Source organism: Trachinotus anak, unplaced genomic scaffold (genome assembly GCF_046630095.1).
Source record: "Trachinotus anak isolate AG129_WGS33_773 ecotype Australia unplaced genomic scaffold, CSIRO_AGI_Tana_v1 ptg000033l, whole genome shotgun sequence".
NCBI classification, from domain to species: domain Eukaryota; kingdom Metazoa; phylum Chordata; class Actinopteri; order Carangiformes; family Carangidae; genus Trachinotus; species Trachinotus anak.
This window is the reverse complement of record NW_027273884.1, coordinates 103,194-121,613: the sequence shown is the minus strand read 5'-3', so window position 1 is coordinate 121,613 and position 18,420 is coordinate 103,194. Positions and strand designations below refer to the sequence as shown.

Genomic DNA, 18,420 nt, shown 5'->3' with positions numbered 1-18,420 from the left:
GTTTTAAGAAATTATTAAGATATACTAAATCACGAAACATCCTACTTGTTTAACTATTTGATCCAGTACAATACGGACTTAAACCTTAAGGCATACAGGGTATTTTTAATTAGAATGGGCCCATATTCAACAATTAATGTCCTGAAAAAAGCACATATTTGTACCAACAACAGCTCCAGGCTGAAACCGGCAGCAGCTACATTTCAGCTTTGGATGTCTGTGCAGCGTTTTGCAACACAAGCCTCGGATGCGGCCTTCTTTGTCTGGAGCACTGATTCCGCCCAGCACGCGTCTAGCTGTGGGCCAGACTGGCCGTGAGTCCCGTTTCACAGTTAAGAGGTCAATTTGCCTTTCAAACGAAAAAAAAAAAAAAAAAAAAAAGACAGGGATATCCAAGCACGGGCAGACGTGGCTATTGTGCACAAAGACCAGAGGGCCTTCTTATTACTTATGTATGCAGCGAGATGTCTGATTTATATGTCGAGTTAAACTACCGAGGCACACGCGTGCCCTAAAATAAAGACACACTCCCTCTGTGGTGTTTATTTAAGACATAATAAAACAAAGGTCTATAAACCTGGGCCGTATAGTTTACTGTTAGGCCTGCGTAATGTGCGTAAAGACCGTGCGTAAAAGAGGCTGGAGCATGGATAGAAAAAGTAAACAGCTGCGAACCGTGTGGAGATGAAAACTATCTGGAGAGGACCCGCACAACAGGCATCACTGCAGAAAATGAACCAAAACACAGCTTTTGGTTTATATTTAACCAAGCTTGTCTCGTCCCCGTCTTAATTCTAAATTGTGATGATTGTGGCAGTGACGGACATTTCCTTTTGGCAGCTCTGGGGCCCCCAGAGGAGAGCCACAAAGCCGTGGCACGTGTGCATTTGTATAGGGGCCCATCAGACCGTAAAAAGAGGAGGGTCCCGGCGTGTGCCTCTGTCGGGGAGGGGCTGAGCGCACACATTAATGTAATAAACCGCCAGTACATCTGCTAAGCTATCTGCACATCCTCCAACGAAATCCACCAAACCCAGGCTCTGAGCCCTCCCACAATCAAATCCACTGGGGTCTTGGTTTCATCCGATTGGTCGGGGATGCTGCAGCAGGGGGGGCGAGAACAATAGCATCATTCCGGCATAAAAAGAGTGGAGCTATGCCTTGGAGACGAAAACATTTCAGCAACAGAAGGATCAATATACTGGGGAGATAAAGTCCCACAAGCTTCTAGTGTTGCCATATTTTTAACAAACCTGGATACTCAAGACTTCACCCACCTCCCCGAAGTGCCTTTCCGCTGTCACTCGCCAAGATGCCCAAAGGATTCCTGGTAAAACGAAACAAGAAATCTGCACATGTTTCCTACAGAACTCGGTCAGATGAAGATGACCTCCAGGAGCCACCCACCCCAGCTGCCTTGCCGAGTCAGGCGGACCCCTCCCCGCCGATGTCCGTGGCGTCCAGTCCGGACCGCGCCGCAGCATCTCCGGATTTCACAGCAGCTGACGCGCCGGTGCCAAGACTGGAGAAGCCGGCACAGTTCGGCAACCCAGAGACGGTGTGCCAAGCCCTCTACAGCCCCACCCGGCCCATCAGCAAGGAGCACGACAGGGGATATTTTGAGCGAAGTTTCAATCTGGGCTCGCCTATTTCTGCCGAGTCATTCCCGACACCTGCCTCCCTCTCCGGCCTGGACCATCTCCTGTACGCCCCGGTCGACCTGAAAATCGGTACCAGCAACAGCAGCCGCAGCGGCACCACCAGCAGCCTCCCGGCACCAAGCAACCGGGTCGGCACCAAAAGACCCGCAGCTGACGGTACAGAGCGCAAATCTAAACCCGCCTCCAAAAAACCCAAAGCCATTAGAAAACTCAACTTTGAAGACGAGGTGACGACTTCTCCTGTGCTTGGTCTCAAAATCAAAGAAGGGCCGGTGGAGATGAAGCCGAGGGCGCAGTCCTCCGGAGGAAACAAGCCTTTGGGAGAGTTTGTGTGTCAGCTGTGCAAGGAGGCGTACGCGGACCCCTTCTCTCTGGCTCAGCATAAGTGCTCCCGCATAGTCAGGGTCGAGTACCGATGTCCCGAGTGCGATAAGATGTTCAGCTGCCCGGCCAACCTCGCCTCTCACCGCCGCTGGCACAAACCCCGGACCACCGGCGCACCGGCGATGCCACCCGCACAGGGCATCAAACCCGAAATGGCCAAAATGCCGCCGCTAGGTGTCAAGTCAGTCACCGACGAAGCCAAAGACATGAGTGACAGGGACACCCCGAGTCCAGGTCTGTCCGAGTCGGGCTCTGAAGATGGCTCATATGACTGCCAGTTCTGCGGGAAGAGGTTTAAGCGACAGGCGTACCTAAGAAAGCACATCATGGGACACCAGGCCTTGCAAAAGAAAGTGCTGGAGGAGCACGGGTTCCAAACCTGCGACCGCGCTGCAGAGCAGACACCGGTGCCATCCTCCTCCTCTACTGCATCCTCCTCCTCCTCCTCCTCCTCCTCCTCAGAAGAAGCCTCAAACCAAAGCCCTCTCAATCTGAGCCCGGTGGACTGCCTGCTGTGCCCGGTGTGCGGGGAGAGTTTCACCAGCAGGGCCGGCCAGGAGCGACACCTGCGCCTCATGCACTCCTCCCAGATGTACCCGTGCAAATACTGCCCCGCCACTCTGTACAGCTCGCCGGGGCTCACCAGGCACATAAACAAGTGCCACCCCTCGGAGAACAGGCAGGTGATCCTGCTCCAAATGCCGGTGCGCCCCGCCTGCTAAAGACAACACAAAACTCGTGCCTTTGATTGGGGGGGGTGAAAAAAAGAAGAAGGGGGAAACAAAAGAGTGGCTTTTGGGTTAAAAAATAAAGAGTTTGTGATGCTCACTGCCATAACTTTAGGCCAATGAAAGGCAGGGCGGTTTGATGTTTCAGTGGTGTTTAATGAGGTGTCTTTTTCCATGCCAATCAGTGATTGTCGAATGCTTCTCTCTATATTTGAATTACATATAGGCCTATTTTGAGATTTTCTTTCTCAAATTAGTTTATCAAGAAAAAAAAAGAATACAAAGCGTTAGTTTGACTGTTAAAGGGTATTTTTCTAGGACAGCACATGTGCTCAATGATAGCTTCTAGACCTAAGAAATGTCTTCAAATTCTCAGAAGTCCTCTCCCCATCAAAGCCTTTTGACTTCACCGACCGTGATTGCTCCATCACTGTAGCTTTACGCTAGTTCGTGAATGACAGGACTTATCAACTTTGTCCTGGTGGAAAAAAAAAAAAAAAAAAAGAGTGACTGAAGCATTCCCTGTTTAGTAGAACCACAAATGCCTTTAGTATACAAATAAGCCTAGTCTGAAATAGCCTACATACACATCCAAATCCCGCTGTATAACTGCCTTAAAAAAAAAAAAAAGTCAACATAGATTGTTTTAATTTTGAATGCTGGCACATATTTTATAATTATTATTGAAGATTGTTGCAATATTTTTCATCATATGTTTATTTATTTATTTATTCTAATTATTTTATGTAACTTATTGTTGTGTTTGTTGTGATTTTTTCTGTGAATCGTTCTGGAAGTTTACATGTGGTATAGCCAAAATGTTTTTTGTTTTGTTTTTGTTCTGTTTTTTTTTTTGTTTCTTTTGTCAGGTTCATGAGTTGTGATAACTGTCGTGGGTCGGGTTTTAATCTTCAATCTCCACAGCTCTTGTAAAAAGAAAAGAAAAAAAAACGTAAAGCTCTTACCTTAGATGCAATCTTTTTTAAGGACAAGTTATTTTTCTTAAATGTTGGCTTTTATAGCGCTTTGATTGTATGTGTATATCGTTGTTGTCTATCGAAATAAAAATATTTTCAAAAGGACATATGTGGTCTCAAGGCAACTTTTTCAGACAGAGAGGAGAAGCAGCAAACGACATTCAAGGACTTTATGTCATAACGAAAAGTCACCATATTTCTTCAGGGAGTTTTCTATCACTCAGATTAACAAATTTAGTGACTTTTTAATTGAATTCAACAACTATTACGCTTGTTGATCCCAGTTTTGAGCCACCCCCCCCCCCCCCCCCCCCGTGTTTCTGTAATTTAATCTGTGTGGGAAACTCTTTGACTGATGGTAAATTATTTCCAAAGATACACATTATCATCTAAAACTGACATGGGAAAGAATAAGAGTAGGAATGATTTACTTAGAAATATCCGGATTGCTTCAAAACGTTGCATACAGGCCTCTTATTTTCAGGATATAGGATTATCCTACGCGTAAATCATACCCTCAAAAAATCTTTCAAAATAAGGTTACTCTTATATAGGCAAAAAAAACAAAAACAAAACAAAAAAAACTTTACACTTATTTCAAGTTTTGCATGGTTAGGATTTAGGGTGTTATTTAAATATGGCCTACTATAAAAAATGTATATCACATCGAGACTTTCTAAGTGTTTAAGATCAATTGCAGTTTTGATTCACTTTTATGTCCGAGCAGGTGTTTTACAGCTGGTTCCAAAAGTTTGGTCCGCGGGCCTTTGAGGTTACCGTGCAAGATAAGAAACTGTTTCATTTCACAGTGTCAAAAGGCTGTAACTTGTCACTTCTGCTCTGCCCATCAGGTCACCCTCCAAACTGGCGCGCACCTATTTAGTCGTCCTTAACAGGAAAAAGAAACCTTAGACGCCCCCTCGGCCAAACCTTCTGCCTTCGATTCCCCGTTTATCAGACTTATTCGCAGTAAATCATCGCTGCTGTGGCTCAATAGACGCCGTTTCCCTGCCACAGAGAAGCACTTAGGGCCTAATCATAAATTCCCTCCTTAATGCCATGTCAGGACATGACAGGAGGACAAAGAGGTGGTGGATCAGAGCTCACCTCTGGAGCAGTAAAACATCTGTCTGCTTTGGAGGACTCATGCAGCTCGATTTCTGCTGATTTAGGACACATCCGAGCTCAGCTGGCTTCATATCTGACCTCCACAACCTGAAAAGCTTTGAGTTAGTTGTGCAGCTTCCAGCTGTGTGTAGACAGACACATAGTCTCCACATGGACTTAATCTGTAGAGCATAATAATTGAAAACTTCACTTCAAGTCTTGTGTAGTCTGGTATAAGTATAGGAACAAAATCACCTTTACACTGACTTTAACTCCCCTCACTACAGCAGAGTTGCTCCTTCTCACTGATACTCTGCACCTGTCCAAGGCCTAAAAGAATAACAAACTTTTTTAAATAAAGGAGTGTCACTCCCCCTTAAGGCATTAGTGACAATACATTTTTGAAGTGTGAAAATACACTGCAGCCATCAGTGTGACACATGGAATAATACAATCTGGTAATGATCACTGGGACACCCAGCTCCTGCCTGTTCTGCTGTAAACCATCTCAGAGCCAGTGATTGAGGCAAAGACTCCTGAGCTGGATGAAAATGAGGTAACATTACGCTTCTTTCTCACCCTTTTTCACACACACAGTTTTAGGGCTCCAATTACACTCAAGTGCTTTTCTTGCGTCTTTATGTGGCTCAGGCGAGGCAGGGCACCCGTAGGTGCTGCAACCATTGCACCTGTACCTCCTGGTGAGGTTCCATTATGCTGGCCTGCCCTAAGCAGAGCTGAGCAGCAGGGGAGACAGATGGGAGGAGGGTCAGGTTACCCCTGCTGCTGCTGCTGCTGCTAACATGGCCAGGCCACGGTCAGAAAGCCCATGGTAACAGCGCGCTCACACACACACACACACACACACACACACACACAGACAGACAGATAAAACCCACACCCACTACCCCACAAAATCTGAGGTTGCAGAATTAATGTGTTGTTGAGAGAGAGAGAGAGAGAGAAAACAACATAAGATCAGCAGAATTTCAAATTGATTTAATGAAATGTTTCAATTTTCACATTTCTAATAAAGATAGCAGGTCGTTAAAAACAGTTTGATATGTTGACAAGTAATGATGAAATCTTCAAGCTTTTTTTCCTCTTTCTCTTATACAAAGATTATATTACAGGCATTAATATATTTATATTCAGAGGACGCAGAAGCCCTCAAATTTGACACAATGTACAAGGATTTCTAAAATGAGAAGAAAAGAAAACAACATACTAGGACTAACACTAGCTCGTTTTCTTCACGTATATTAAGACACACAATCCTTATCATGGTCCAAACTAACATCTCCAGCAACTAAGCCACCAAAAGGGGGGGCACAGACCCCTTCAACAGACATCATCTATAACCTACAATCTTAAGATCAGCATCCTGGGTGGTTCCTTCAAGTGGCTTTGGGGGAAATAAAACCCAGAGATGTGATCCAGGCCTATATATCTATACATTCTTCATAAGAAAAAAAAAAAAAGCACAAAAGTGGATTTAACTCTGACCACCTCCGCACTCCTGCTGTTTGCTCTGTTTTCTGACAAACAAAAGGAGGCGAGATGTGAGAGATGGAAGAAAGATGACAGGTGAGCGTGGGGAAAGTAAGGCATAGTAGTGCAACAGATGGGGATAGTGTTGCAGCTTGGGTGGAGCCCTCAGAGAGTGTGAGTGTATAATGTCTGTGTGCGTGTATGGGGAACACCTGGCTACCATGACAACACGAGCAGGGCAGGTTGGAGGCTTGGCTGTCGTTGCTAGGAGGGCTGTTAGCGTTCAGCTCTGGCATGCCACCTAAAGCCAGCACCGCAGCCCCCCCCGTGGCCCTAGGAGGTGACATGGGGAGAGGATCATGGGACAGAGGAGGGGGTTGGTGCCACTTGATTCCATTCACAGATAAAGACGGAGCAGCGTGCCTCCTATAATAAAGACTAAAAACAGAGACACCCCATGACTCCAAATCCATCAGTTGTTGTTGTTGTTTTTGTTGTTGTGGGAAGCACAAGACACTGACCTTTAGAGACGCAGGGGAGGAAAACACTTTGTTTTTAGACGGCTAACAAGGAGATGTGATGCAGGGCGGCCATGGTTTGTCTCACATGATGAAGAGGAGAAACTGAAATGTGATTATTGGCAGCGGAGGTGGTGTGGGACAGCATCTTAGAGGACAGACATTACACAGGCACTGTGAGGAGCTCCCTCAGAAACACACACACACACACACATGCACACACACACAAACACACACACCTGTGCATGGAGTTAAGATTCACCTGAGGCTCTGGTGGTATTTTTCCTCTAAACAGCACATGAATACATAAAACAACACGACAGCAAAATAATTCATCAAATAGTCCTTTCTCTCTATATACATCTAGCAAATAAAACTTAAAGCAATATACATCCAAGAACAAGGAGCGACATTCTAGTTAATCAATGACAGCGAGTGCAAAAACGTTGTTTGGGAACGTTGGAATGTCAATGTCTTAGCCTCACAGGACAGGGAAACTGATAGCAGAGGAAAGAGACAGGGGGAACTTATTCAATTACCGGACATGAGCCTATGTTAACGACGTCCGAAAACAATTACAAACGCAGTCTTTTCTCATTCCAGTGGAGTTGCATAAATCAAATCATGACACAATCCATCAGAATTCATTTAAAAAGGAAAATTAGAGTGATAAAAAAAAAAAAACAAAAAAAACAAAACAAATTTAAAGTCAGCTCAAGTTAGAAAGACTTCACTGATTGTCCACTCTGGGTTCAAAACAATTAAAAAGCCTCTGACTACACGCACTGCAGGGACTCCGTGCCCAGGAAGTCTGTGTAGCAGTGAAGTGAGTACAAATCATTGTGGGGAGGTGTTCCCCATGCATCAGTCTTTCCTCCTCTTCTGCTGCGGGAGGATGGTCCACGAACGTGATCCAAACCGATGCTACCGAGCAGGACAGAAACATCACCCTGTCACGAGCTGAAGTGGTATCTTTGACACAGAAAGGTTGTGGCAGGTGCAAAAAGAGGTAAAAAGGCAGACACATTTATAAATGGATACCAATGTCTTGTGCAGTTTTAGCATGTTGCCATTTACAGCTGTGTCATTCAGTGCTTTGTTACATGAAGTGTTGATATAGATGAGCTACAGAAACAGGGTAAAGCAGTCTCCCATTCCCTTCCTTTAGTAAGAACTTTGTTTCTAGTGCATTAAGGCTGCACTAGCAATGAGAATAAAAATGACATTTTTTTGTCACAGGTTGCTTTAAGACTTCTCAGTAAAGTCATGTCTTCCTATGTTGCTGATTCTTAAGCTGAAACCACCAGGATGAACATAAATAGCTTAGTCTCACGTCCACCTCGATTAACGCAGTAAAACACCACAACAAACGGAAATGTATCAGTGAAATCAATGATTGCCACTTAAATTAAAAAATGCAATATGCTCCAGTTACATCTTTATATGACACAAAATTAAACAATTCACGCAAACAAAAAAAAAAAAAAAGAACTCTTGCAGTCACGGCTGGGTGTGTGAGGTTCTTTGAGTAAAGATATTAAAGGCTGCACTCGGGGAGGAAAAGGGGACGAGTTGAAGAGCTCAGTTGGAGGATTTGCTTATAGCACTGGCTGATCGGCGGAGTTTTCCGGAAACTCGGTTCTTCGTGGCACGGGGCATGGTGGGAGAGACCTGGTCGACAGAGTCCGTCGTTCCTGCTTGAGCGCTGGCTTCCGTGCTCGTGCTGCCGGTGAAGGAACCTGAGTGAGAGATGAAGGGAGAGTTTGTAGACAGAAACAAAAAACAAAAAGACAACACCGGAGAGAGACAGAGCTGGTTAGACATAGCAGAGGTTTCATTGGGCTTTGCGTGATTGTTGCATATCCCAGCATGCTTTTGTCATGCATGTGGCTGCTCCCCAAATCAAGATTATCCAGCTCAAAGAATTTGCACCAACAATCACAAACTTACAATGAAACTGTAAAAAAAACAAAGGTTAGGATTTGAGTTTATTGCACCCTTAAAGTCATCAGAATAAAGATGTGAGAGAGCAAATAAAATATTTCAGAAACCACATGCCTTTTTCACATGCTTGTTAAAAGAAAAGCCACCTTTCTTTTCCAGTGCACTGTTTTCAGATGCTTATGATATAAAAAATAATAGGTAACCTTTATAGCTATGGGTAAAAAAAAAAAGTATTCAGTTCGCAGTGTGACAACAAAATGCTTTGAATGGAAATAAAATGACACATTATGCTCTTGTTGTGAACATGTAGAGCCTTCCCACTGTCAAACATTGTCCTTTTTCAAAAAACTTCACATCCATGATTACGGGATGGCAAAAAGCAATAAGCTGCGAGGTGGGCATGAAATGCTGGGGAGGACAATCAAGTATTGTCAACGCTGCCCTGACTTTCTCAGCGTACCCCTGACCAAACCCAAACCCCAGCCTCCCCATCCCCCCTCCCCCAAAACCCCCCACCTGCGTCTGCCCCATGCCTCGAGTTTAAACAACTTTTCTGCTTTGTCGAGATGGCATCTGGTTGCCTATTTTCTTTCCTATCCTTTTATTTCCTGCCATTTTTTCTGAGGCATCTCAAGTTGCAGCGGCTAAAAGGAATGGCAGATGGCTGGAGTAACAGACACTCAGCAGCACAGTGGACACCGGCAGCATCCAGGGCCGCGGCTCACTGGGAGAGGAGGGCTGGGCTGTGGATGAAACACTGGGTGTGTGTTTTGTGAAGGGCTAGCAAGAGAGGGGGGGGGGGGGTCCGAACATGCATTCCCAAATCTGCATATGAATATAAAAAAAGAGGGACGGGCTTGGCTAAAAATGTGGGCTGGCCTTATGGGCAGAACAAATCCTGCATTCCCGTATTCTTCAACTCATTCCTACAGTAAACAATAAACACAACTCCAACTGTGTCTGCTGTAAAGACACATGATAGACAGGAGGAAGCCATACACCTATTAAAGCTAATATACACAGACAATATTGTGGTATAGTTCACCACCCACTCAGCAGACTTCCCTTTTCGTTTAGCAGCCATTAAAACATGCTGCACTAAACAGTCATCACTCCCACTGTGGCACTTAATGACTGTGGTTGCATCAGTTTCTAAATGATGTTCTTCTTTGTATGGCCTTATGTAAGAATTAATTTTCATAGTAAGCTACAGAGTGAAAAAATAACCCAGATCCAGAAGAGGCTAATGTGTCATCATTATCGTCATTATAACCCAGCATTTCCGCTCCTTGCTCAGCCCAAACTGCCTTACAGTGAGGTTAATTTCAGATGGAAAGAAGAAGGGAGAGACGGAGGGAGAAGGGGAGGGAGAGAGGGAGGGAGAGAGAGAGAGAGAGAGAGAGAGAGAGAGAGAGAGAGAAAGAGAGAGAGAGGGAGAGAGAGAGAGAGAGAGAGAGAGAGAGAGAGAGAGAGAGAGAGAGAGAGAGAGAGAGAGAGAGAAAGAGAGAAAAAAAAACAGGAGTTTAAATGGCCCTGCAATCCTATTGGTCCTCTCTGCAGCAGTTCAAACAAGGCTTTGGATGACAAAGACGTCTTCCAGTGCGGCAGGTGTTAGTCTCAGAGTCTGCCCCAGGCAAACAGGCACACTCCAACAGGAGGAAATGAGGGGGTGGAGGGATTGAGGGGGGAAAAAAAAGGAAAGAAAGAAAAGAGAAAAGTGTTTGCTGGAAGAAGAGATAAAGGCGCGCCACATGCAGAAGCGAGGGCCAGAAGTGTAGCCGTATTGTTCATGCTGCTACTTAGTCAGGTGCTAATTGTCCCCACTGTGCATCTCTCTCAATTACCAGCCTGGCCTAAACAGTAGGACACCCCCCAAATAAACAGCCTGGTTTCTCTGTCCCCTTCCCTTTGTCAGAGCACTCAGTAAATAAAGCTTGGTTAGTACTGAATGAAAAAGAGGGGTGGGGGAAACAGCCAGGATGAGTGAACGAGCGAAGGGTAGGTAGGCCGCTGGACGGAAACAAGCTTCCGGTCTGACTCGGGGCTTACCTTCGCCATAAACAGTATTTGGACCTTTAAGATATTTTTAATCTAAAAGGGAAAAACAGAGTAGAGCATCATGTGAGAGAGCAGTGGACACACACCATACCACAATGTAGTGAAACACAAAACAACGCCGCTGAGGTCCGGAGTGGAGCCAGACGTGTGTGGTGTCGTGGTTAGTTTTCACTGGAAGGTTTAAAAGTCAAACAAGGTTAATTGATTTGGGTGACAGGTTAATCAATAAGTGCTTCTGAGGACACCTCGGAGACCACAATGTCTGGTGGTACCTGATGGATCTGTCCAATTCACAGATTTCAATTCAGATGAAATCCAAAGCACAAATGGTGGACAGTTCACATGGCAACAACAGGCTGAGAAACATTTAGCAGCAATGTTACAAGTAGAGGGGGTTAGGGTGAGAGCAAAAGATGCTGGGGTCATGAGAGCTTTTAAGTTGTTTTATCCAGTATGCAGAAGCAGGGGCTTTCTCGTGTGCAGTTATTCATTTTAAAAAGTTAAAGTAGAGAATGAAGACTAAGAAAAACACTAAAAACTGAGCAAAGCAGTGCAAAGTATTACACCGTGAGGGCAGAACACTGAGGGCGGAGTCTTGGGTGCATGTGACTAGCTCATGCAGGAAGCTGTGGTGCTTGACTGAGGTTGCAGGGTGAGAGTGGGGTTGCATTCAGGGTGGTGGAGGATGAGGCTGTGGAGGATACTAACAAAACAAAAAGGTAAAGATATGAATGTCTAATGGGAAAGATGTTTAATGTCTTACAGCAAACACTGAAGAAACAGTGCAAAAGCGCTTAACAATTAGCATGCAGGACCTGTGTTTGATTTCAAGACCTGCTTTGATTCTACAAAAAGGGCTACATCTACTGCAACCCCTAGGTTATTTGATGGTGGAGGGGTTCACAGCGACCTAAATGAATGAATGGATGGGTGTTGGTGGGCTGTGGCTGGGCGTCATGCCTAGAGTGGAGGAAGCAGGCAGAGTCTTACAGTCCAGTTTGGCCCAGGGGTACTCCATGTCCCAAACCATCCCCGGCCAACGCCTGCACGCTGTCATGGAGCATGGATGACATGTTAGTGGCAGCAATGGAAGCCAGAACAGGATGGACAGACAAGACAGATGGATGGGAAGTCGCATACAACTATACACACACACACGCACACACACACACTGGGAAAAAAAAGGCATGGGAGGGCAGCAGCACATTTGAGAAGGGTGAGAATGAGGAGCAGTGTTAGCCAGCCATCACTGCCACACTGAAGCTATATGCTTGATGGGACAGAGAGGATCAGGTATGACAGACTACAGTGTTAAGGATTTATTCAGATGCATTATAAATGAAGCCTGAAGCGTTAAACATGTCACATCCATGGTTTCGTAAAAAGAAAAAATGTGTTGGCTACAGTTTAAAAATGTATAAGAACACATGAAAACACATTCAAACAACTCTAGAGCCTGAGGTGATCAAATGTTTAGTTGATTACTCAATTATTATTACTCAATTATTTTCACTATTTTTTGATATTTTATAAACTAAAAGATAAAACTAAAAGAAATGTCAGATTATAGGATTTTAAAAATAGTAGTCAAACCTAGAATTTGTGTTTTTTCTTATGAAAATCTTTGGTCTTACATTTTAAATTCTTGATTTTTCCTAATAAATTTCAAATTAAGCTCATTTGGAAAAAAAAAAAAAAAATCAAATCAAAATTACACACTATTGTTCAGACTCACATTCACAGTATATTTTGCATGTTTGTCCAAGCACTTCAGTGAGGCTACAGGATGTCCACAGATTAACAGTGAAATATTCAAACACATGATGATGCATTTGTCTCCCCCAAAAAACAAAAAACAAACAAAAAAAAACTTATATAGGCTTTGGCTGAACATTAGAATGTGTTTTTACACAGATCAAGAAGTGTGGATTTTTCCCCTCTCACTTTGAAGCTGTGTTATGAGGAGCTCTTTAGAGCCAGTGCTGGTTTCTGGTACCTACGTTTGAAAATATGTGAAAATATCCTTTAAACAGCCCCTTTCTTTAGAGAACGAATGTGCAAAGGTTAAGAAATTACTCAACAATGCTTATACAAGGGGTAACCTACAAAAAAATGCATTACAGTATCATAGGAAGCAAGTGAGTCCTGGATAAGATATGAATGGACACATACATACACACACCCTCATGTTAATATATTAATCTATTTTCATGCACAGATTCCCGGAGAAATACAAATTACCATTCAGAATGAGTTTCCGCAGCAGTGAGGGTGACACAACAGCCTCACAGACTTCATTATGTTACGGCCTCTCACATTAGCCACAGTGTATGTCCCACGCTGTGAAACATTATTTTCAAGCCTGGCTAACCTCTCTAACCTCTTCCTGTCCAGCCACAAAGGAAGCCATGATTGAAAGAGTCCACAACATCAGTGCCAACTGACATGACGGACCAAGCTTTGGCCAATTTTCTTCCTCTATATTCCCCTGTATCAGTATCTGTTCTCCCCCTCAGTCCTCCTGTTTAAGCTGGTTTAGTGCTGAGGATGAGAGGAGGTGACTGGAGGTCAGTCTGGGGAGGTTTTACACCTCCACAGGAGACATGGACGAACAGTATGGTAATGTGGCTGACCACCTCTTGCCTGCCTGAAGTCCTACACACAGACACACACACACACACACACACACACACAGATACAGACACACACACACACACACACACACACACACACACACACACACACACACACACACACACACACACACACACAGTCTAGAAAACTATGTGATAAAAATATGACTAAACTTTAAATTGTCTACAAAAGATATAAGCACTGACAGATTTGAAAATGACAAGACGTTATGGTGTAGCATTGTGGAGTGCTTTCCTTGTCAAAACAGAACGTGTGTCGGGATCCAATAGAGTGGAAAAGTGCAATCCTGTATTGATTTCAGTGCTGTTGCAGATCGATCAGAGCTGGTACAAGTAGGAAGAACAAGATAAGACACGTTTTCCATTCTATTCATCACAGACTGATAAGAGTGCTGTGCTGACATCCTCGAGCTGCTGTTTGCTGGTCGGATCTCTTAAGTGTTGGCGAATGAGCTCATGAAGTCGCACAAACACACACACACACACACACACACACACACACACACACACACACACACACACACACACACAAACATGCACTCTGCAGGTGCCTTTTAACAAGGCCGCTTATATTCACAGGAAAGTAACTGCACAGAAAGATGCAGTTTGAAACAAGAAGAGATGAACAAAGTAGCGTGAGAGGGGCTTGAGGAAGCGGAGAAGCGGAGTGTTTGAAGTCAGTCGGATGGCGTGAAGAGCCTGGGCCCGTCGTTTGATATTCATCAGTGAGCGTAGGCGTGGAAGAAGAGTGGAGAGAATGAGCAGGGTTGAAGGAGGAGGTGACAGGGGCAAACAGGTGTGCTGTGGAGGAGGAGGAAGAGGAGGAAGAGGAGGAGAGACTAATATGGAAAAAGAGGGAAGAAAAGAGATGACGAAGAAGGGGGAAAGAAGGCATGAGGGGAAACAGTGGAGATGTGATGAAGCAGTAGTGAGATGGAGAGACAGAAAGAGATGGAGTGGACAGAGGTGCAGTCTGGTTCATTTCTCACCTGTCCCACTCATTGGGTAGCCAGGAGAGGGGGAGAAGACCTGCGAGGCAAAGTCTTCAAAGGTCATGACCTCTCTGTGGTTCTGAACAATGGCCTCCAAGTAGAGCGCCCGCTCCTCGTAGCTGGTTAGCTCTCATTAAGTGACAAAACATTTTGGCTAGTTGGAGAAGAAATAAAACAAGGCAACAAAGTCAAGTTTACATGCAATTAAACAAGTTCCCACAAAATAATCAGAACACTGTTAAAACTTCCATTTGTGTATTGCACAGCTCATCAGTTAGGAACAAATCATAGCACTGGCTACAAATCGAATTTTTTTCAGTGGTGTACTGCAGATATACACTGTAGTGCGAGAGCGAGCTGGGAGAGCGAGCAGCAGCTTCACTGGGCAGGGTGGCTCCACCATCAGCAACCCAGCCAGAAGCAGAGATGGAATAATCAGCCATGCCACACAGCCCCGAAATGAGAACGCAGTCTCCAAAATAATCATAAAAAAGAAAGAAAGAATACATCACTACTGGCGTGATGCTCCAAACCTCTCCTCTCCCTCTCTCTCATCCCTCTCTTCTCTCTAATAGAACCCCTGCTGCAGGCAGCATGTCTAGGACCACCCTCCCCGATGTGCTGCCTGCCACTTCTCCGTGCCATCAGGGGGAAAATTGGAGCCATTTGAAATTCAGAGTGACAAGCAGTGACTGGAGCCTGGGCAGCCAGCATGCAGGATGGATGGTGGGATTTGAAATGGGAAAGCTCAGATAAATAAAGAAATAAGAAAAAATAAATAAATAAGCCTGCAAAATGGCTGCTGGGTGAGGTTGAAAACATTCTGATGGCCATTATCATATCATTATCATAGATATATCGTGCTAAGTCTGTTGTGGAATGGAGGCAAGTGCTGGATAAAATATGGTGAAGGGACCTATTGGAGCAAAAAGGTCTATCTGATGGCGTAATGGTCGTAAGCACTCTGAGTGTGTGCATGTTTGACAATGAGTCTGATTTTTCTCATGGCTTTCTGTTGTGGACGCGTTTCCTTGATTGACGACACCTTACAAATTGCTTGACAAACACACGCACTCTTGCTCTCAAACACACACAGCTCTGAGCCACTGAGTTTCTGACACCCCCCCTCTTCCACTCCCCTCTCCCTCATCTCATTATGACTGCCAGGGTGGAGTGGCACTGGGCTGTTGCTGACGCCAAGGCTGAACCAGGCTGAGCTGAGATAGGCTGGACCGGGCTGAGAGGCTCTGGTCTGGGTTAGATAGATAGGACGAGACAGTGACTGGGAAGTGGGCCTGATGTGGGCACATGCCGCCACAGCAGGGGCCAAGGCAGCCACGACCAATGGCTTTGAGGGGAACCGTGGCAAAGTGGGGGAGACGGGCACCTGAGCCGGGGCACACCAGAGGGTACGATGGCCAAGGCGCTCACGGGGACAGACAGAGATGGACAGAGGGCAGAGTAAGATAATGGATGGGCTAAAAGAGAAAATAGGCAGCAGGATGGTTTTGGATAACCACGTAAATGTTAGTGATGTTCAGGTCCAACAAATAATTACAATCATGTGTTAGTCTATTATTGTGTGTTTAACAGCAAAAACATGAACAGCATTATTTTAACACAGAAGGCAAAAACAGAAATACTTCAGTTCTTTGAAAAAAGTTCGGTATGTCAGCTCTGCTCAGGAGATTTTTTGGCACTTTGCTGCAAAATGAGAGTTTTAAATAAACACTTGAACCGTTGTCAGCACAGAACACTAAGAAATCCATTAAAATAAAAGATCATATTCCCCACCTCAAGAAGGAAAGGAGGATTGCAAAGAAAAGAAAAAAAAGGAATTAAACACGCCAAAAGACCTGTCAGCTAATACACTGTACCCAATTGACCACTCTTTACGGGGCCAACATCTCCATTTACGACATGCAGAGCAGCATGACTTTAAGCACATAAAAGCACTACCCCGTGTGCTCTAGATCTGTCTTCCAGTCATAGGCAGACATGCAACATCACTGTTTTCTGTCACTTGCTGGAAACAGTGTTGGACAAAGAGTGGGCATCCCAGGCTCTGCTGCCATGGTAACCTAGGTCACAGCTCTGTGTGGTGGGTCATATCCAGGGTTTTATGGATGACAGACAGAGAGAAAGGATGTTTGTAAAAAAAGAACAAAATGTGCCCAGGTAGGTGATAAGTGGGAGACAAAATATGAGAGAAGGAAGGCCTTGATGAAAAGAAGAGCGGGAAGTTAGAGAGAATCCGATAAATGAAACACAAAGAAGGATAGAGAGAGAGAAAAAGAGAACCTCAGCACAGCGTGGGTCAACAGAGCCATATGGCTGTCCATTATCAGAGATGCAGATGACTGGAGGCCTGTTATTGAGATTCCTAAAGCAAATATTGACTCCAGCTGGAGCAGACGCTCTCTCCGACTCTGACACACGCCTCTCCTCCACTACTTCCTTCCGCTGCCCTCTATCCAAGTTATACAAATGGATTATAGTGGGTGAGAAAAAAACTTCAAAAGGATAAAATAAAGGGAGAGAGTGTAGAATTATCAAGAGAGGAGGGAAAATATATGACAGGCAGCGGGGGAGAAGGACAGGCTGTGAGGGAGGGAGACTAATAAAAGGTATTTTGGAGATGAGTGAAAGCGAGAGCCATAATCACCTCATTTAAGTAAATGTACGATGCTGTCTGTGGGTAAAAAAATTGCTGCACAGAAATCAGACCTGATGCACAGTGAGGAGTAATCTTGCCTCCTCTCTCTCTCTCTCTCTCCCTCATCTTTCTGTTTGTCTCTAATTGCTAAGCCATGGGCACAGCTTGTTCCCCTGCATATGCACAGATGCTGCTGCCTCCATGAAGTAACTTAATCAAGGGATATGTCCAGAACGCTAACGCAAAGACTATGTCCATGTCATAGACACCAAACCCACTGACACTGACCTACTTTTAGGGGAAAAAATAAGCAACAGCTACTGCTGATGAGTGAGAGCTGCTGAGTGTTTGTTACTACTTCCTCTGAAAAGGTGAATCATAAAACACAACTTATCAAAAATGTTATGTGTTGTAAAAAGCCTTTCTCATGAACTCTCTCACTGCATCGCAATAAGGCTCCACTACATTTTGTGCTATAAAAAAATTCCCATAAAGATGCGGATGAAATACTAAAAGGAAAATGCAGACAGGGCTACATTTCCACAGATGGACTGCAAATCAAGTCACCCGTGACATAACTGTCATTTACAGCTGAACTGGGCGGACAAGCAAGACAAGCCAGTGTGTGGGAGGAGTGTGTTGCACCACTCTGGGAATTTCCAAGGAAGCCCTATGTTCCAAGTGGTTGCATTCCTATTAGAGAGAAACGAAGGAGACCGGTGTAATGTTGAGGGAGCGTGACAACAATTGGGATAGTAACGACAAAAAAAAAAAAAGACAAAAAAAAACACCAAAAACTCCCAGGTCTAAGTAAATGTAAAACAACTTAAGTTAGGAGACAGATATCTGGAGACATGTAGTTTGTGGTTAAAGCCTATGAAGGTGGCTCCTCCACACACACACACACACACACACACACACACACACACACACACACACACACACACACACACACACACACACACAGGTCAATTAAGCATAAAAACACACAAAATGCCAAAAGGCCTAACAATAGATAGTTGTATGTGGCTGAATAAAAAAAAAAAAAAGACAGTCTAAAAACATTACACCTGTGAAGGCGTATGTGGGTCAACATACGTGTACATGCATATGTATCTGTGGGTGTGTGCACATATGTATACATATGCATGGGTGCGGTCCAGATGGCAGGGAGGTAGCTCTGGGGGAATGGTGGGGTCAAGCATCTTTGTGGATCAAAGCCAAGGTCAGAGCAGCTGCAGTGGCCCATG

General features: G+C 44.7%; 2 protein-coding genes across 7 annotated transcripts in view; one reads left to right on the top strand and one right to left on the bottom strand.

The window, feature by feature from the left end:
- Positions 1–759: 759 nt before the first annotated feature.
- On the top strand, positions 760–3,855 carry insm1b (insulinoma-associated 1b). The gene has a single exon (XM_071471352.1). The coding sequence runs from the start codon at positions 1,313–1,315 to the stop codon at positions 2,765–2,767; it is 1,455 nt and encodes a 484-aa protein (XP_071327453.1). The 5' UTR covers positions 760–1,312; the 3' UTR covers positions 2,768–3,855.
- Positions 3,856–5,841: 1,986 nt separating this feature from the next.
- ralgapa2 (Ral GTPase activating protein catalytic subunit alpha 2) overlaps positions 5,842–18,420 on the bottom strand; it is a 90,378-nt gene continuing 77,799 nt past the window's right edge. For 2 of the 6 annotated variants that reach the window (XM_071471085.1, XM_071471088.1), the window contains 2 exons: positions 14,512–14,633; positions 5,842–8,605 (listed from right to left, as the gene is read on the bottom strand). In XM_071471085.1, the coding sequence (XP_071327186.1) occupies positions 8,448–8,605; positions 14,512–14,633 (280 nt within the window). In that variant the 3' untranslated portion in view covers positions 5,842–8,447. The other 4 variants (XR_011686875.1, XM_071471089.1, XM_071471087.1 and 1 more) reach the window with 4 other exon arrangements.

Bases quoted from the DNA above. Each gene is read 5' to 3' on its own strand.
- insm1b (XM_071471352.1), top strand. From the start codon at position 1,313: ATGCCCAAAGGATTCCTGGTAAAACGAAACAAGAAATCTGCACATGTT.